Source organism: Podarcis bocagei, assembly GCF_964188305.1.
Source record: "Podarcis bocagei genome assembly, chromosome: 13".
Classification (NCBI taxonomy): domain Eukaryota; kingdom Metazoa; phylum Chordata; class Lepidosauria; order Squamata; family Lacertidae; genus Podarcis; species Podarcis bocagei.
The window spans coordinates 51,725,121-51,740,302 of NC_138138.1; the positions used below are offsets into that span (position 1 = coordinate 51,725,121).

The window sequence follows — 15,182 nt, forward strand, 5'->3', positions numbered from 1 at the left end:
GTATATGTATGATATTTGTTTATTTCTTATTTGATATTTTCTTTTTTGTATTTAATAAAATTTAATTAAATAAGAAATCTAAAAAAATAATAATTTTAAGGTCTTAGATATATAATAAATGTTCATAAATGTACCAAGCAAACACGTACATAAATATATAAACCACATGTCTGGAGCAGTGCAGGAAGACAGCCCTGAAACCATTTAGTAATCACCTTTTCAAAGGAATGGGCAGACTACCAGGAAAGGCAATCAGATTAAGGCATTATCAGATAACCTGGCAGACAGGAAAAACAACAACACTCAAATTTCTGTTGTAGACCGCCTTTTCTGTGACGTAGGGATGATGTTTGTGGGGGGTGGTCTTGGGTTACACCCCTTCTGTGATGTATGTACGATGTATGGAGGGGTGGTCTTGAGCTCCAGGGTAGGGAATTTAATATTTAAAATAAGGGTAGACACACCTTGGTTCTGGGTCCTCCTCCGTTCCTGTGTGTGAAGGGGGCACCCTGTTGCAATAGCTTTAATAAAGATCAAGCTTACTAGCTGCTTTGCTTCTCAATATTCTCTGGTTGGCCCCTGTTATTTTCTCCTGCCAATAGGGAACCCACATAAGGACTCTATATGGGCTCTTGGATACTCCATAAGAGAAAAAGGGCAGATTTTGGTTATAACACTAGCAAAATAATCCCAGGACCTAATGAAGCAATTAATTAAATACATTTGGGGACTCCATACATTTCTCCAAGCTTTGCGGGGGGGGGGGGATCCCATCTAAGAGGCTGTTGCAGGAATTTATGTATAGGTTGGGGGGGGGTGTTGCCCCTCCAGCAGATATCATGCACATGCAGCCCACTACCAAATCCAGCACAATCGCTTTTGTGACTTTGGTGATTTGTCCCCACAAAACACTTCATCACAGTTTCTTCCTGTCTATTCAAAGGGCTTTGCTGCACGATACCAAATGTAAGAATTCACTGATCAATGCGTCTGTGTACTGGCTCACTGGGAAAACTTCAGAAATTCATATAGACATGTGAGCTCAGCTCCTCAGCAGCCCCTCTGCCGGAGTGATAATTCCTGGCATCCTGATACCTGAGTGCCAGACAGGTAGCCATTCCAGAAATAACAAACCCAGATGAAGACAAAAGGCTGTGATTAACTTGGCTGGGAAACAGGGAAATGTAAAGATCTTTTTTGTTACACTTGATGGGTGTTTGGTGGAGGGCAAGGAGAGCCATGGGGCAGGGTCCAGGATGCTCAGATTACTGCCACCCGACCTCCCATTTCATGATGTAAGCATGATGTAGTTTGGGGGAGGTGTAACATTGGGATTAAGGTAAAGGTAAAGGGACCCCTGACCATTAGGTCCAGTCATGGCTGTCTCTTGGGTTGCTCATCTCCCTTTATTGGCCAATGGAGCCGGCGTACAGCTTCCGGGTCATGTGGCCAGCGTGACTAAGCCGCTTCTGGTGAACCAGAGCAGCACATGGAAACGTTTACCTTCCTGCTGGAGTGGTACCTATTTATCTACTTGAGCTCACCCCGTCGTGGGGATTCGTACCACCAAACTTCTGATCAGTAAGCTCTGTGGTTTAACCCACAGCGCCACCCGCGACCCTAATGTGGGGATTAGCAGCTAATAAAAGTTTGGATTCTCTTTTGTTCCATCTTGTTCCACCTTCTGGCAGGTGGGAATCCTGTCACGACAGTCTTCAATAAAGACCAAGCCTACTGGCTGCTGTTTTGCTCTGGTATTCCTGGCTGGTGTCCTTCCCCCCCCCTTTTTTGTTGTTCAAGGGAGCCCTCAGATAATAATAATAATTAATAATAATAATAATAATAATAATAATAATAATAATAATAATAATTTATAATTTATACCCCGCCCATCTGGCTGGGTCCCCCCAGCCACTCTGGGCGGCTTCCAACAAAACACTAAAATACAATAACCTATTAAACATTCAGCATCTTAAAAAGCAGAGACATCACCTTGCCAACAAAGGTCCGTCTAGTTAAAGCTATGGTTTCCCCGGTAGTGATGTATGGAAGTGAGAGCTGGACCATAAAGAAGGCTGATCGCTGAAGAATGGATGCTTTTGAATTCTGGTGCTGGAGGAGACTCTTGAGAGTCCCATGGACTGCAAGGAGATCCAACCTCTCCATTCTGAAGGAAATCAGCCCTGAGTGCTCACTGGAAGGACAGATCCTGAAGCGGAGGCTCCAAGACTTTGGCCACCTCATGAGAAGAGAAGACTCCCTGGAAAAGACCCCGATGTTGGGAAAGATGGAGGGCGCAAGGAGAAGGGGACGACGGAGGACGAGATGGTGGGACAGTGTTCTCGAAGCTACAAACATGAGTCTGACCACGCTGCGGGATGCAGTGGAAGACAGGAGTGCCTGGCGTGCTCTGGTCCAGGGGGTCACGAAGAGACGGACACGACTAAACAACTAACAACAACTAACTTGGGTGTGAAACAGGGAAATGCAAAGATCTTTTTTGTTCCACTTGATGGGTGTTTGGTGGAGGGCAAGGGGAACCATGGGGCAGGGTCCAGGATGCTCAGATTACTGCCACCAGACCTCCCCTTTCATGATGTAACCATGATGTAGTTTAGGGGGGGATGTAACATGGGGATTAGCAGCTAATAAAAGCTTGGGTTCTCTTTTGTTCGGGGCTTCCATCTTGTTCCACCTGGTGGCAGGTGGGAGTCCTGTCGCGACAGCCTTCAATCAAGACCAAGCCTACTGGCTGCTGTTTCGCTCTGGCATTCCTGGCTGGGGTCCTTGTTTTTTGTCCAAGGGAGCCCTCAGATTTCTCCGTTAAGAGAGGCGGGGCAGGCTGTTGGTTGGCCGAAGGCGCTCTGCAGATGCTCAGAGGCACGCCGGTTCTTCTTTTTTCTTCTTCTTCTTTTGCAATTCCTGGAGAAAGGCGGCTTGTAGTTCTTCCTCCCGGTCTCCTGGGGTCCCCCTCGGCTCCTCTCGGCCTTCCCTTTGCCTTCAAGCCCTGCCTCGTTTCCTGCTCTCCTCCGCCTTCCTCCTCTGCAACCAGCTGTTGGGGTTTCGCATGACAAGTGAGTGACGCGCCTGGATTTCTCCCTCCTCCCCCCGCCGCCCCAAACAAGGTAAGATCCCCCCCACTTTCCTCCCCCCCCCACTTTCCAAGGAGGCAGGAGGATCCCCTTGAAACCCAAACCGCAAACCCCCTTTGCAACTTTTATTTCCCCCCCTCCCGGGTTGGGGAGGAAGTCAGGCTTGTGCAAAAGTGGAAGCTGCAAATGATCCGCTCCCAGACCCCCCCAAATCTGAGATCCTGCACCCGCCATGACCCCCGGCGCCAGCCCCAGTGAAATCGGAGGGGCTTTCTCCCGGCTCAGCTTGCACCATGCGAAACGCTGCTTGCAAACGGAGGTTGGAGGGCTGCCCCCCCCCCTAAAAATTATTTTTTTTTGCTTTCGATTTGCAAGCTTCTGAGAAGGGCAAGGAGCCGCTCCCTGGTTTTCCACAAAATCGTAGCATCGGAGGAATACCCTCCAACAATGTTCGGATGAAAATGGGGATGTCCTATTCCATAATAATAATAACGATGATGATGATTTTATTATTTGTACCCCACCCATCTGACTGGGTCGCTGCCCTGGGCTGCTTCCCACATAAATAAAAACATAACAAAACATTTTTAAAAATTTCCTTATACAGGGTTGCCTTCTAAAGGCTGTATAATTACTTGCCTATTTGGCTCGGGGGTGCATAATTCCATACCCTCCAACGTGAATCAAATGAGGGACGTCCTAAGGAAAAGCGGGACATTTTTATGTTCTTATGTTCTTTGTATACTGTGCTAGTTTTATGATGTTAGCCGCCCTGAGCCTGGCTCCGGCCGGGGAGGGCGGGTACAAATTAAAAGTTGTTACTGTTATTATTATTATTATTATTATTATTATTATTATTATTATGGGATCAAATCAAAAACATGATGGGTGGCCAGATACCCCATAAGGGAAAGGGAGCGATATTTTTCTTATAACAGCCATCAAGCCTCTGCTTAAAAACTTCCACCACCTCTTGGTGTCTGCCATTATTATTATTATTATTATTATTATTATTATTATTATTATTATTATTTAGTTAATTAAACTTGTAAGTCACTTGTCACCCGAATGTCTCCAAGCGACTTACAGCAAAAAAATATATATACAATACTTAATTCCATGAGGGTTTGTCTGTGCAATCCGATGGTGGGTAAATGTTAAAATTATTATTACTGCTATTACTTTACAAAAGATTATCCTTGATGTCAGGCTGGTGGTTAGGATCCATTCTTTGTGGATTTCTTAGCTTTAAGGAACTCCAGCTGCCCCACTCTTTCTCACCCTGATCACTTGTAGGCATTTAATTCATAATTTAATTCAACAAAAATATTAATGCGGTGCCTGAATGTGGCAGCAGTTTTATACCGCTCAGTGGGGTTTGCCTGCTTCTGAGTAGGATTTTACTGTGAAATATTAGCAAGTCTATGGTCTTGCTCCCTTGGCTACCCTCAAACTGACAATTTTATATCCGTATAACGCAAATTGTAGAGGGGAGAGAAAGATCTGGAAGGTGTTCAAGGTTGGAGGCTGGTGAAATTTTCAAAAGGCAGGCTATGACAGTTCGGTATTGAAGTTTATTTGTATTCAAAATGCGCACCATGATCCTTCATAACAGCCCTAACAATAATCCTAACATGGTTTTGCTAAATTAAGCACTTGTAGGAGAGGGAACCGATGTCTTTATTCATGGCCAAATGGATAGCAGTTCTTTCTTTTTCAAAACCAAAACCAAAACCCTCTTAATTCAGGGACAACTTCTTCTTAAAACATACTCAAGCCGGCTCACAATAATTTTTTTTAAATGGCAATTGAAAAGTGCATAAAAGTGAACCGTATTGTAAAAGAATTCTAAAAGCAAGTGTTAAAAGGTCAGGATGGAGGAAATGAGCTCCTGATCTCCCTAAAACTCTTCATCTGCCTTCAAAAGGCGTTGTCAAGACAAGATTAAGTTTGTATATATGGTTTTTCATGGGCGGCTAAATACTTCCTCATATTTTTCTGAGCTGCATCCAGCAGCGGAAAGAATATGCAGGTCAAGAATTAACATGTCTCTTGGTAACCGCTCGCTCTGGAATATAGCTGCGATGGAGAAAATTGCGGATAATTTGAGATTCCGACAAGGACTAAAACTTCCAGACGCTTTGTATATGATTTGACATTCCTTTATGACATATACAGCAGAACCATCATTTTCAAGACAGCCTTCGTCACACGCCTGGAACTATACTTGACGATCCGATAAAGTTGATCATCTTTGCTTGGACTTTGATATTTTAACTCACGTGCAAGCACTCAATTCTACATGCCTGTCTTATCGTTTTGTTTTTCACCTTTCGCTTTTTGCCCATTGCTAAAATTGTTCTCTCTGTTTTATATGCATTGTAAAATGGAATCCTAAGGGGGGGGGGAGCTTTTTAAAAAAAGAATTAACATTGTGATGGTGTGGTAGGATAGAGAATTTGACTTAAATCAAATTCCTGCTCAGCAATGACATTTACCTTCGGTAGGGCACCTACTCTCTGCCTTATCCTACCTCTCAGGGCTGTTGTGAAGACAAAACAGAATTCCCCCTCTCCCCGCCATGAACTCTGCCTTTAGTTCCTTGAAGGAAAGTTGCCATGTGAATCTGGTAATGCATGCATGAATAAGAATAAATACATTTTTCGCCCTGATCTGAGGTTATTTTGCCCCTTTGGTGGGTGACGGGAATACTTGGTTAAACCCAACAGATATCGTAGGAGAGAATCTTTCTTTTCTCTTGCATATTTCTTTCTCTTCCTTAGGTAGCAGCCATGGGAGAAGTGGAGCGCAAATTCATGGCGCTCCGGGACGAACTGGTAGCTGCTTTGATTGAGAATCCCTTGGAGCAGAACCCAGAGACTGTACAGCGTCTGCTGGAGATGCCGTTTCCGCCGGCTCAGAAATACCTGGAGATAGATGCCAAGGATATTATACGAGCCAATACCCAGGGGCAGGTAAGGGGACAGTACAGTGGTGCCTCGCAAGACGAAATTAATCCGTTCCGCGAGTATCTTCGTCTAGCGGTTTTTTCGTCTTGCGAAGCAACCCTATTAGCAGATTAGCGCTATTAGCGGTTTAGCGGCTATTAGCGGCTAAGCGGCTTAGCTGCTAAAAGGCTATTAAAGGCTTAGCGGCTTAGAAAAAGGAGGGGGGAGCGGAAAAAAATCTCAAGACTCGCAAGACATTTTCGTCTTGCAAAGCAAGCCCATAGGGAAATTCGTCCTGCGAAGCGCATTGGAAAACGGAAAACCCTTTCGTCTAGCGGGTTTTCCGTCTTGCGGGGCACCACTGTATTTTGTTTGTGTGTGTGTGTGTGTGCAATGGCAGGGGTGGGGGTCTAGAAAACCGGGGTGGGGATTGAAATTTGGGGGGGAAAGATGGAAAGATTCAGAAGTCAGACAGGCAAAACTAGTGTGTGTCTCTCCCTGCAAGAGCTCTGATGCTATGGGCAGCTGGGAGCTTCACCTGTGGAATGTCTGCCTGCAATGCGGTTTCCACACAAGGAAGGGGGGTCGGAAAGCAAACAAGCCCTTTTCTAGGTGCCTCGGCAAAACTAGTCATTATGTAGAAGTGAGGATCAAGCTTGGTAAGCACAAAGTTTTGTTTTGGGGCGCTGGGATTTCGCCTCGTAGCGGGGCTGGGTCACAGTAGCGTTTATCGTTTGCAGTGCGATTCCCTCGCACAGATGCAGATTCGAATAGTCCCTGCCTCAGAATCCTCAGGGTCTCCGCTGTTTATTTAAAAAGGCGCCCAGGAACAAGGTTCTAGTCCCTAAGACAAGAAGTTTTTGATATGTGTAATGCGGTGTGAATGCACCGTGAACCCTGCTTGTCCCTCTGAACACGTGAGAGATGGCAGTGACAACTGGGGTCTGGGAGGATCAGAGCCTAGCAAACGAAAACCCCAAAGGAAGGGGGTTCTGAGAAGAATTTAGTACAGTGGTACCTTGGGTTAAGTACTTAATTCGTTCTAGAGGTCCGTACTTAACCTGAAACTGTTCTTAACCTGAAGCACCACTTTAGCTAATGGGGCCTCCTGCTGCCACCACACCGCCAGAGCACAATTTCTGTTCTTATCCTGAAGCAAAGTTCTTAACCTGAAGCACTATTTCTGGGTTAGCGGAGTGTGTAACCTGAAGCGTATGTAACCCGAGGTACCACTGTACAGCCTCGTGCGATTTGGAGATTGGGGTTTAGGTACCAACGTGCAAAGAGACAATGGCAATTTTCGAACCCTTCCCCAGCCTCAAAAGGACCTTCGTACCATCTCCACTGCCCTGAACATCTTGGAGAAATATGGGCGCAACCTGTTGAACCCACACAAGCCCCGCTTCTGGAGGACCGTCAAGTTCAATAACCCCGTTTTCCGGGACACGGTGGACACCATCCAGGTGAGAGAAGCATTCCTTCCCTGTCTGCCCATCCCTTCCTTTGGCATAGCTGTCAACTTACAGATTTGAAAATAAGGGGCCAGCAGCCTCGAAAATAAGGGATCAGCAGCCAAAATAAGGGATTTTAGTCGACCAGCAGCCAAACGAAGCCTCAAGCGGTGGTTCCCACAGCGCAGCAACCCGGCAAAGGGGATGCAGCAAGGAAAACCACCGTCCCCTCTCCGCTGGGAAGCGCTGAGTCCCCAGGCAACGCGGCCGATTTGATTGGCGCAAGGCATGCAAGCTCCACCCCCCAGTCGTTCTTAGACTCCTTATTGGGTGAGCAACGCAGCCAAGCAACACAGTTGGAGCCTCCCTCCTCCCTGGCCGGCAGGGAGGGAGGGAGGGAGAGGAGCTGCTTCCTTTGAAACCCGGGAAATTTAAGGGACATCATCAATAAGGGACGGCAGCGGGACACGGCGCTGGGATAAGGGACTTTCCCGCCAAATAAGGGATGGTTGACATCTATGTCCTTTGGTATCTTTTCAGCACCAGGGTCAATCACTCGGCTCTTCCCTGCTCTTATATCCTTCTGAGTTTCTATTTTTATTTTGTTTACAACTAATAGCAGGAGCCTGGTGAAAAATATTCCATTGAGAAGGGGGCCCACACAGATAAGGCCCTGTTCCTAGCAGAGGCCAAGCTAAGCTGTGTCCCAGCTGAGCTCCTCCTCCTGTTGTCACCCCAACCCATTTATTGTGTGCCCCACGTTCCTGGCAGGGCGGGCGGGACGTCCTTCGCCTCTACGGATATTCGGAGGAACAGACGGACGGACTTTGCTTCCCGGAGCATCTGCTGGAGCCAGATATCCCTCACGTGGCCTCGATCACGGTCGATGTCATGGTGCTACGGGCTGAACTGAATCTCCTTATTTCGGTATGGTGGAACCATGAGACCCGGGAGCACTTTGATGTGGAGGAGAAATAACAACAACAAGAAGAAGAACTTATACTTGTACCCCACCCATCTGACTGGGTTTCCCCAGCCACTCTGGGTTGCTTCCAACAGAATATAAAAGAACACACGATATACATCAGGCATTAATAGGTTCCCTATACAGGGTTGTCTTCAGATGTCTTCGGAAAGTTGTGTATTTGTTTATTTCCTTGACAACTGACGAGAGGGCGTTCCACAAGGTGGGTGCCACCACCGAGAAGGCCCTCTGCCTGGTTCCCTGTAACCTCACTTCTCATAGGGAGTGAACTGCCAGAAGGCCCTCGGAGCTGGACCTCAGTGTCCGGGCTGAACGATGGGGGTGGAGACGTTCCTTCAGGTACAGTATACTGGGCCGAGGCCGTTTAGGGCTTTAAAGATCGACACCAACACTTTGAATTGTGAGTCAATGCAAGTCTTTTATGACTGGTGTTATATGGTCCCAGCAACCACTCCCAGTCACCAGTCTAGCTGTCACATTCTGGATTAGTTGTAGTTTCCAGGTCACCTTCAAAGGCAGCCCCATGTAGAGCGCACTGCAGTGGTCGAAATGGGAGACCAAGCCCCTTAAGGGCTTTAAAGGTCAGCACCAACACTTTGAATTGTGCTCGGAAACGTACTGGGAGCCAATGTAGGTCTTTCAGGACCAGTGTTATATGGTCTCTGCAGCTATTCCCAGTCACCAGTCTAGCTGCCGCATTCTGGATTAGTTGCAGTTTCCGGGTCACCTTCAAAGGTAGCCCCACGTAGAGCGCATTGTAGTAGTCCAAGCGGGAGATAACTAGAGCATGTACCACTCTGGCAAGACAGTCTGCGGGCAGGGAGGATCTCATCCTGTGTACCAGATGGAGCTGGTAGACAGCTGCCCTGGACACAGAATTGACCTGCGCCTCCATGGACAGCTGTGAGTCCAGAATGACTCCCAGGCTGCGCACCTGGTCCTTCAGGGGCACAGTTACCCCATTCAGAAAGATAGTGATGGATGAGCTTTGGGTTCCCAGCTGAGAATGAGTTTTTTCATTTATGTTTAATTTGGTCAGTTCGTTTGTCAACAGAAATCTCTAAGCGGCTTACAGATTGCAGCGAAAAGGAATCCATACAAGCAACAAAAAGTATGAATTGCGCATTTGAAACCTTAAGTTGCTACTGCTGCTAATGATAATCGTAATTCCACGTTTTAATTAGCAGAATTAAATCTCTCTAGACGTGAGCAAAACACCCAAATAATATGCATAGCGCTGAAATATATTGGGATACATCAAAATGCAACATAACTACAATATATCATTTTTAAAAATCATAAATCTTAAAACACACCCAATAATACAACCACCGAAAAACACCATTCACTTCCATGTTCACACTGCACAAAGGAAGTCTACATAACCCCAACATCACTCAGCAGTTTTCTTACATCAGTTCTCACTTCTTCAAAACACCCCAGGACACAAAATAATAGGGCATGTCATTTTAGACAGTGACACTTAATTTCTGCAAATTTATTCAGTGAGCAGTCTTTAAAATATGTGAGGAATTCACATTTTGTGACTGGACAACATTTAGCCTGGTAAGTCTACATTTAATAAAGAAGCTCATAAACTGCTTTTGGAAAATCAAAGAATTTTAACTTCTGGAAAGTTAGCGCTAATTATAAACAAATAAGTAGCAATATAATACAACAACAAGTACTTGGCAATCATATTTAACGAATTCCATATAATTTTGCACACATCCTATCAATGCCTTATGAGGAACGGCTAAGGGAGCTGGGCATGTTTAGCCTGGAGAAGAGGAGGTTAAGGGGTGATATGATAGCCATGTTCAAATATATAAAAGGATGTCACATAGAGGAGGGAGAAAGGTTGTTTTCTGCTGCTCCAGAGAAGCGAACACGGAGCAATGGATCCAAACTACAAGAAAGAAGATTCCACCTAAACATTAGGAAGAACTTCCTGACAGTAAGAGCTGTTCGACAGTGGAATTTGCTGCCAAGGAGTGTGGTGGAGTCTCCTACTTTGGAGGTCTTTAAGCAGAGGCTTGACAACCATATGTCAGGAGTGCTCTGATGGTGTTTCCTGCTTGGCAGGGGGTTGGACTCGATGGCCCTTGTGGTCTCTTCCAACTCTAGGATTCTATGATTCTATGATTCTATGATTCTATCAAGCAAAGCTTAAATTATATTAATGTAACCTAATATATTTTGAATTCCCTAGTCATGTTGCAACTTTTTAGCACCCCTCCTTTTCGGAATTGGAAAGTTGAAAAAAAAAACCACCAGGCAGAGGGCCTTCTCAGTGGTGGCGCCCGCCCTGTGCAACTCCCACCAGATGTCAAGGAAATAAACCTGACTTTTAGAAGACATCTGAAGGCAGCCCTGTTGAGGGAAGCTTTTAATGTTTGATGTTTTATCGTGTTTTTAATATTCTGCTGGGAGCCGCCCAGAGTGGCTGGGGAAACCCAGCCAGATGGGTGGGATATAAATAATAAATTATTATTATTATAAATTCAACACGCCACATGCCCTCATGGTTCTGTTTTTCTTTCTTTTTAGGACAACCACCCCAACCCTCAGGTGTTGCTGGAACTAATGCAGGGCGGGGACAATTTACAGGTGAGTCAGGTGAGGGGACATAAAAGCCCCAGGAGCTTAGCTAGCAGAGAGGGAGCTGAGAAGATCTTTGTGTTTTCGTCCATTTGAGTTTCAGGTGGGCGTTAATGATGCCCGTGGGGCCACCCCAGCCCCACTGGCTGCCTCAAAACCATTTGTGTGTGTGTGTATCATTCCCTCTGCTGTGCTTCTGACAGCAATCCTCAGATTACCCTGGCCTAATCCTGTTCCCGGAGTGTGACCAATGTTGTGCTGACAGCTTCTAGGAGCCACAGGTGAGAGCTGAGTGCAGTGGGGGGGGGGAGAACCAAAGGTGGACAAAATACCTGTCCCCTAACACCCCAGCCAGGTGATGGGAGCTAATAATAATAATAATAATAATAATAATAATAATAATAATAATAATAATACAGTGGTGCCTCGCAAGACGAAAAGATTCCGTTCTGTGATTCTCTTCGTCTAGCGGTTTTTTTCGTCTTGCGAAGCAAGCCCATTGAAGGATTAGCGGATTAGCGCTTTTAGCGGCTTTTAGCAGCTTATCGGATCAGCTGATAAGCGGTTTAGCAGCTTAGGAAAAGGGGAGGGGAAGAAAAAAAACCCAGCAGGAACTCGCAAGACATTGTCGTCTTGCGAAGCAAGCCCATAGGAAATTCGTTTTGCGAAGCACCTCCAAAACGGAAAACCCTTTCGTCTAGCGAGTTTTCCGTCTTGCGAGGCATTCGTCTTGCAGGACCTGTGTACGGTTAAATTAAAGGAGTCTCCCTCCCCAAACACTCAATCTCTTATCAAACAACACACCACCTCGCAAGTCAGTTTCGCTATGTTATTTTCCATTCCAACAGCCTAACAGCCCATGGATAGAAGCTCTTTTTTAGCCTGTTGGTATGGCTGATTATACTTCTATACCTCCTGCCCAGGGTACAGTCATACCTCGGGTTACAGATGCTTCAGGTTGCATTTTTTCGGGTTGCAGACCGCCGAAACTGGGTTTCAGCGGTCACGCATGCGCAGAAGTGCCGAATTGCAACCTCTGCATGCGCAGACGTGCCGCCGCGTGTTGCGAACGTGCATCCCGCATGGATCACGTTCGCGACCCGAGCATCCACTGTAGAAGATTAAAGAGGCGCTGGGCGGGGTGTGAGTCATCCCTGAGGATTTTTCTCGCTCTCCTAAGGCAACGATCCCTTGCGATGTCACCTAGCGGACTCAAGGGACAGCCCGTGATATCATGTGCTGTATTCACCACCCTCTGTAGAGAGACTTTCTGTCCGTGGCTGTCAGGCCAGCATACCACACTGTGATACAATATGAAAGGACACTTTCTATTGTTGACCGGTAAAAGGAGTTCATCAGTTGTTGTTTCACATTATTCTTTCGCAAGACCCTGAGGAAATTGAGTCTCTGTTGGGCCTTTCTGACCACGTGAATTATATTGATTTTCCAAGTGAGGTCCTCACTAAGATAAACGCCCAGGAATTTAAAGGAGGAGACTCTCTCCGCACAGCCCCCCCCCCCATATACAACAGGCAGGTTCCCCTCTCTTCCTCCAAAAGTCCAACACTATCTCCTTTGTCGTACTAATATTTAGGTGCAAGTTATTATCTAAGCACCATGTCGATATTTTTTGAACCTCCCCCCTGTACGCTGTTTCATCTCCGCCTGCAGTTAGGCCCATTATGGTAGTATCATCTGCAAACTTAATAATTCCTGTAGATGGATCAGATGATATGCAGTCATATGTGTACAATGAGTACAGGTAGGGACTTAGCACACATCCCTGTGGGGTCCCAGTGCTAAGCTTCAGGGAGCTAGATGTAACAGTCCCAATCCTCACTGTTTGTGTCCGATCCCTCAAAAAGTCTTTAACCCAGTCACAGATGGTAGAAGAAAGGTCCAGATCCGTCAGCTTTTTTTTTTTTAATTTTTTTTATTAGGAATTTCAACATAACAATTTATCAGATATACATCATCCTCATTCCCCCCCCATTTTTTCCCTCCCCCCTCCCCAAAAAGGAAAAACCAACCCTCCTACCCACACTCCAGACTTCCCTCAGCTCCTCTCTCTGGTTTTTCAGAACATGTTATTCTCTGCATATTATAAAATTGTAAAGATCCTTAATTTCTCTATCTATATATTATCAATAAAAAGTTTGTGTATGTTTATTCAAAACCTGCCAAGGAGTCCAGTTCGTTTTGTTGTTTCTTTTAGTACTTTGTGAAAGGTTTCCGTTCTTCTTTAAAGTCACAGTTGCCCTAGTCACATCGTTTGCGTGTCAATTCCGCCAATTCCGCGTGGTCCATCAGTTTCTCTTGCCACAGTTCTTTGGCCGGGATTTCTTCATTCTTCCATCCTTGTGCTATTAAGACTCTTGCTGCCGTTGTCGCGTACGTGAAGATGTTTTTCAATTTCCTTGGCGCGTCTTTTCCTACAACCCCTAACAAAAATGCTTCAGGCAGGTCCGTCAGCTTTTTAATAAGAATGTCAAAAAGCTGACAGATCTGGACCTTCCTTCTGCCATGGGTCTGAAACCGTAGTTCCCCAACCATTTAAGACATGGACGGGGGATATTTTTCTCTATCCTATGGCTCTTCGATCCACAAGGCGGGGGGGAGATGACGCCTTACCAGACCCTCCCTGCTGCTCCCGTCAGGAGGTGGGTGCCTGAGTTTCGCACTCGCGACAGCTTCCCAGCTTCTCTCGAAGGCGGCTGCAGGTGGAACATGTTACGGTGTGTCCTTGAGGTCACGATGGCACAATGTCCTTTTCTCTTTCCCAGGCTGGCCTCATCGCAGATGCCTTCCCCGTTCAAGAAGCGATCCCGCCGCGCGCCGTTTCGGCATTATCGCCCACAGGTAAAGGGGTACCAAGAGATTGGCGGTGGAAATAGCGTGGGGCTTTTCCAGTTGAATACCTTCCTGTCGGGCGTTGACATAATTGTTCCGTGGTGCATGAATTGGGTTCACAATCTTTATTTGTTCTGTAAAGTAGTTTTCGTTTTGTAACATGCATGGAACAGAGAAGATGGTTATGCCCCTGCCATTGGTTCGAATCCTGTCCCGCTCTGGAGGGTAGGACTCGAACCAGTGGCTTCAAGTTACAAGAAATGAGTTTGTGACGAAACATCAGGAAGAACTTTCTGACACTAAGAGCTGTTCCGACAGTGGAACAGTCTCTCTCCGGAGGTTATGGACTCTCCTTCCTTGAAGGTTTTTAAGCAGAGGTTGGGTGGCCGTCTGTCTGGGATGCTTTCGTTGAGATTCCTGCATTCTGTGATCCTGTGACAACAATTTTTAAAATGAAAAGTAAAAGCATGAAATAGGCTGGTGGAATGAGTCGTTGCAGGTTCTTTAGCTTCCTGAAAACCTGGCGTTCAAGATGTTAGCAAAAGAATAATACAGTGGAACTTCGGTTTTTTCGAGCATCTCGAAAGCCGAACAATTTGGAACCCAAACGCCAAAAACCCGGAAGTGAATGCTTTCGTTTTCGGACGGCTTCCGAGGCGTGTTTCTCTCATTTTCTCAATGGAATTTGCCAGCCACCCATTGAGCCTCAGTTGTGGAACGTTTCGGAAGTCGAACGGTCTTCTGGAACAGATTACATTTGACAACTGAGGTTCCACTGTAATAAGCTTATTTCTAGAGCTTGTGGCTGTAGAGGGAAGCATCCGCCTTGTGAAATGGTGCTTTTGTCTCCTCCTCAGGTCTAGTAGAGATATAACAGATTGTGCAGGCATATATATCGATTGGTGTCTTTTTTGGGGGGGAGGGTTTACTTAGGGGATGCGGGTGGCGCTGTGGGTTAAACCACAGAGCCTAGGGCTTGCCGATCAGAAGGTCGGCGGTTCGAATCTCCACGACGGGGTGAGCTCCCGTTGCTCAGTCCCTGCTCCTGCCAACCTAGCAGTTCGAAAGCACTTAAAAGTGCAAGTAGATAAATAGGTACCACTCTGGCAGGAAGGCACCGTATTTTTCGCTCTATAAGACGCACCAGACCATAAGACGCACCTAGTTTTTGGAGGAGGAAAACAAGAAAAAAATATTCTGAATCTCAGAAGCCAGAACAGCAAGAGGGATCGCTGCGCAGCGAAAGCAGCAATCC

General features: G+C 46.3%; 1 protein-coding gene and 1 long non-coding RNA gene across 5 annotated transcripts in view; one reads left to right on the forward strand and one right to left on the reverse strand.

Annotated features, from left to right (window-relative positions):
- The first annotated feature begins 2,985 nt into the window (after positions 1 to 2,985).
- Positions 2,986 to 15,182, forward strand: part of RNF31 (ring finger protein 31) — a 40,847-nt gene continuing 28,650 nt past the window's right edge. The window contains exons 1-6 of one of the 4 annotated variants that reach the window (XM_081167758.1): positions 2,986 to 3,074; positions 5,876 to 6,067; positions 7,357 to 7,503; positions 8,263 to 8,418; positions 11,027 to 11,086; positions 13,861 to 13,936. In XM_081167758.1, the coding sequence (XP_081023884.1) occupies positions 5,885 to 6,067; positions 7,357 to 7,503; positions 8,263 to 8,418; positions 11,027 to 11,086; positions 13,861 to 13,936 (622 nt within the window). In that variant the 5' untranslated portion in view covers positions 2,986 to 3,074; positions 5,876 to 5,884. Of the gene's footprint in view, positions 3,126 to 5,855; positions 6,068 to 7,356; positions 7,504 to 8,262; positions 8,419 to 11,026; positions 11,087 to 13,860; positions 13,937 to 15,182 lie in introns of those variants that run through there. The other 3 variants (XM_081167760.1, XM_081167759.1, XM_081167761.1) reach the window with 3 other exon arrangements.
- On the reverse strand, positions 4,816 to 5,728 carry LOC308572327. The gene is made up of 2 exons (XR_014001722.1): positions 5,605 to 5,728; positions 4,816 to 5,569 (listed from the first exon to the last, which is right to left on the reverse strand). It is a non-coding gene; the product is annotated as an uncharacterized lncRNA (long non-coding RNA).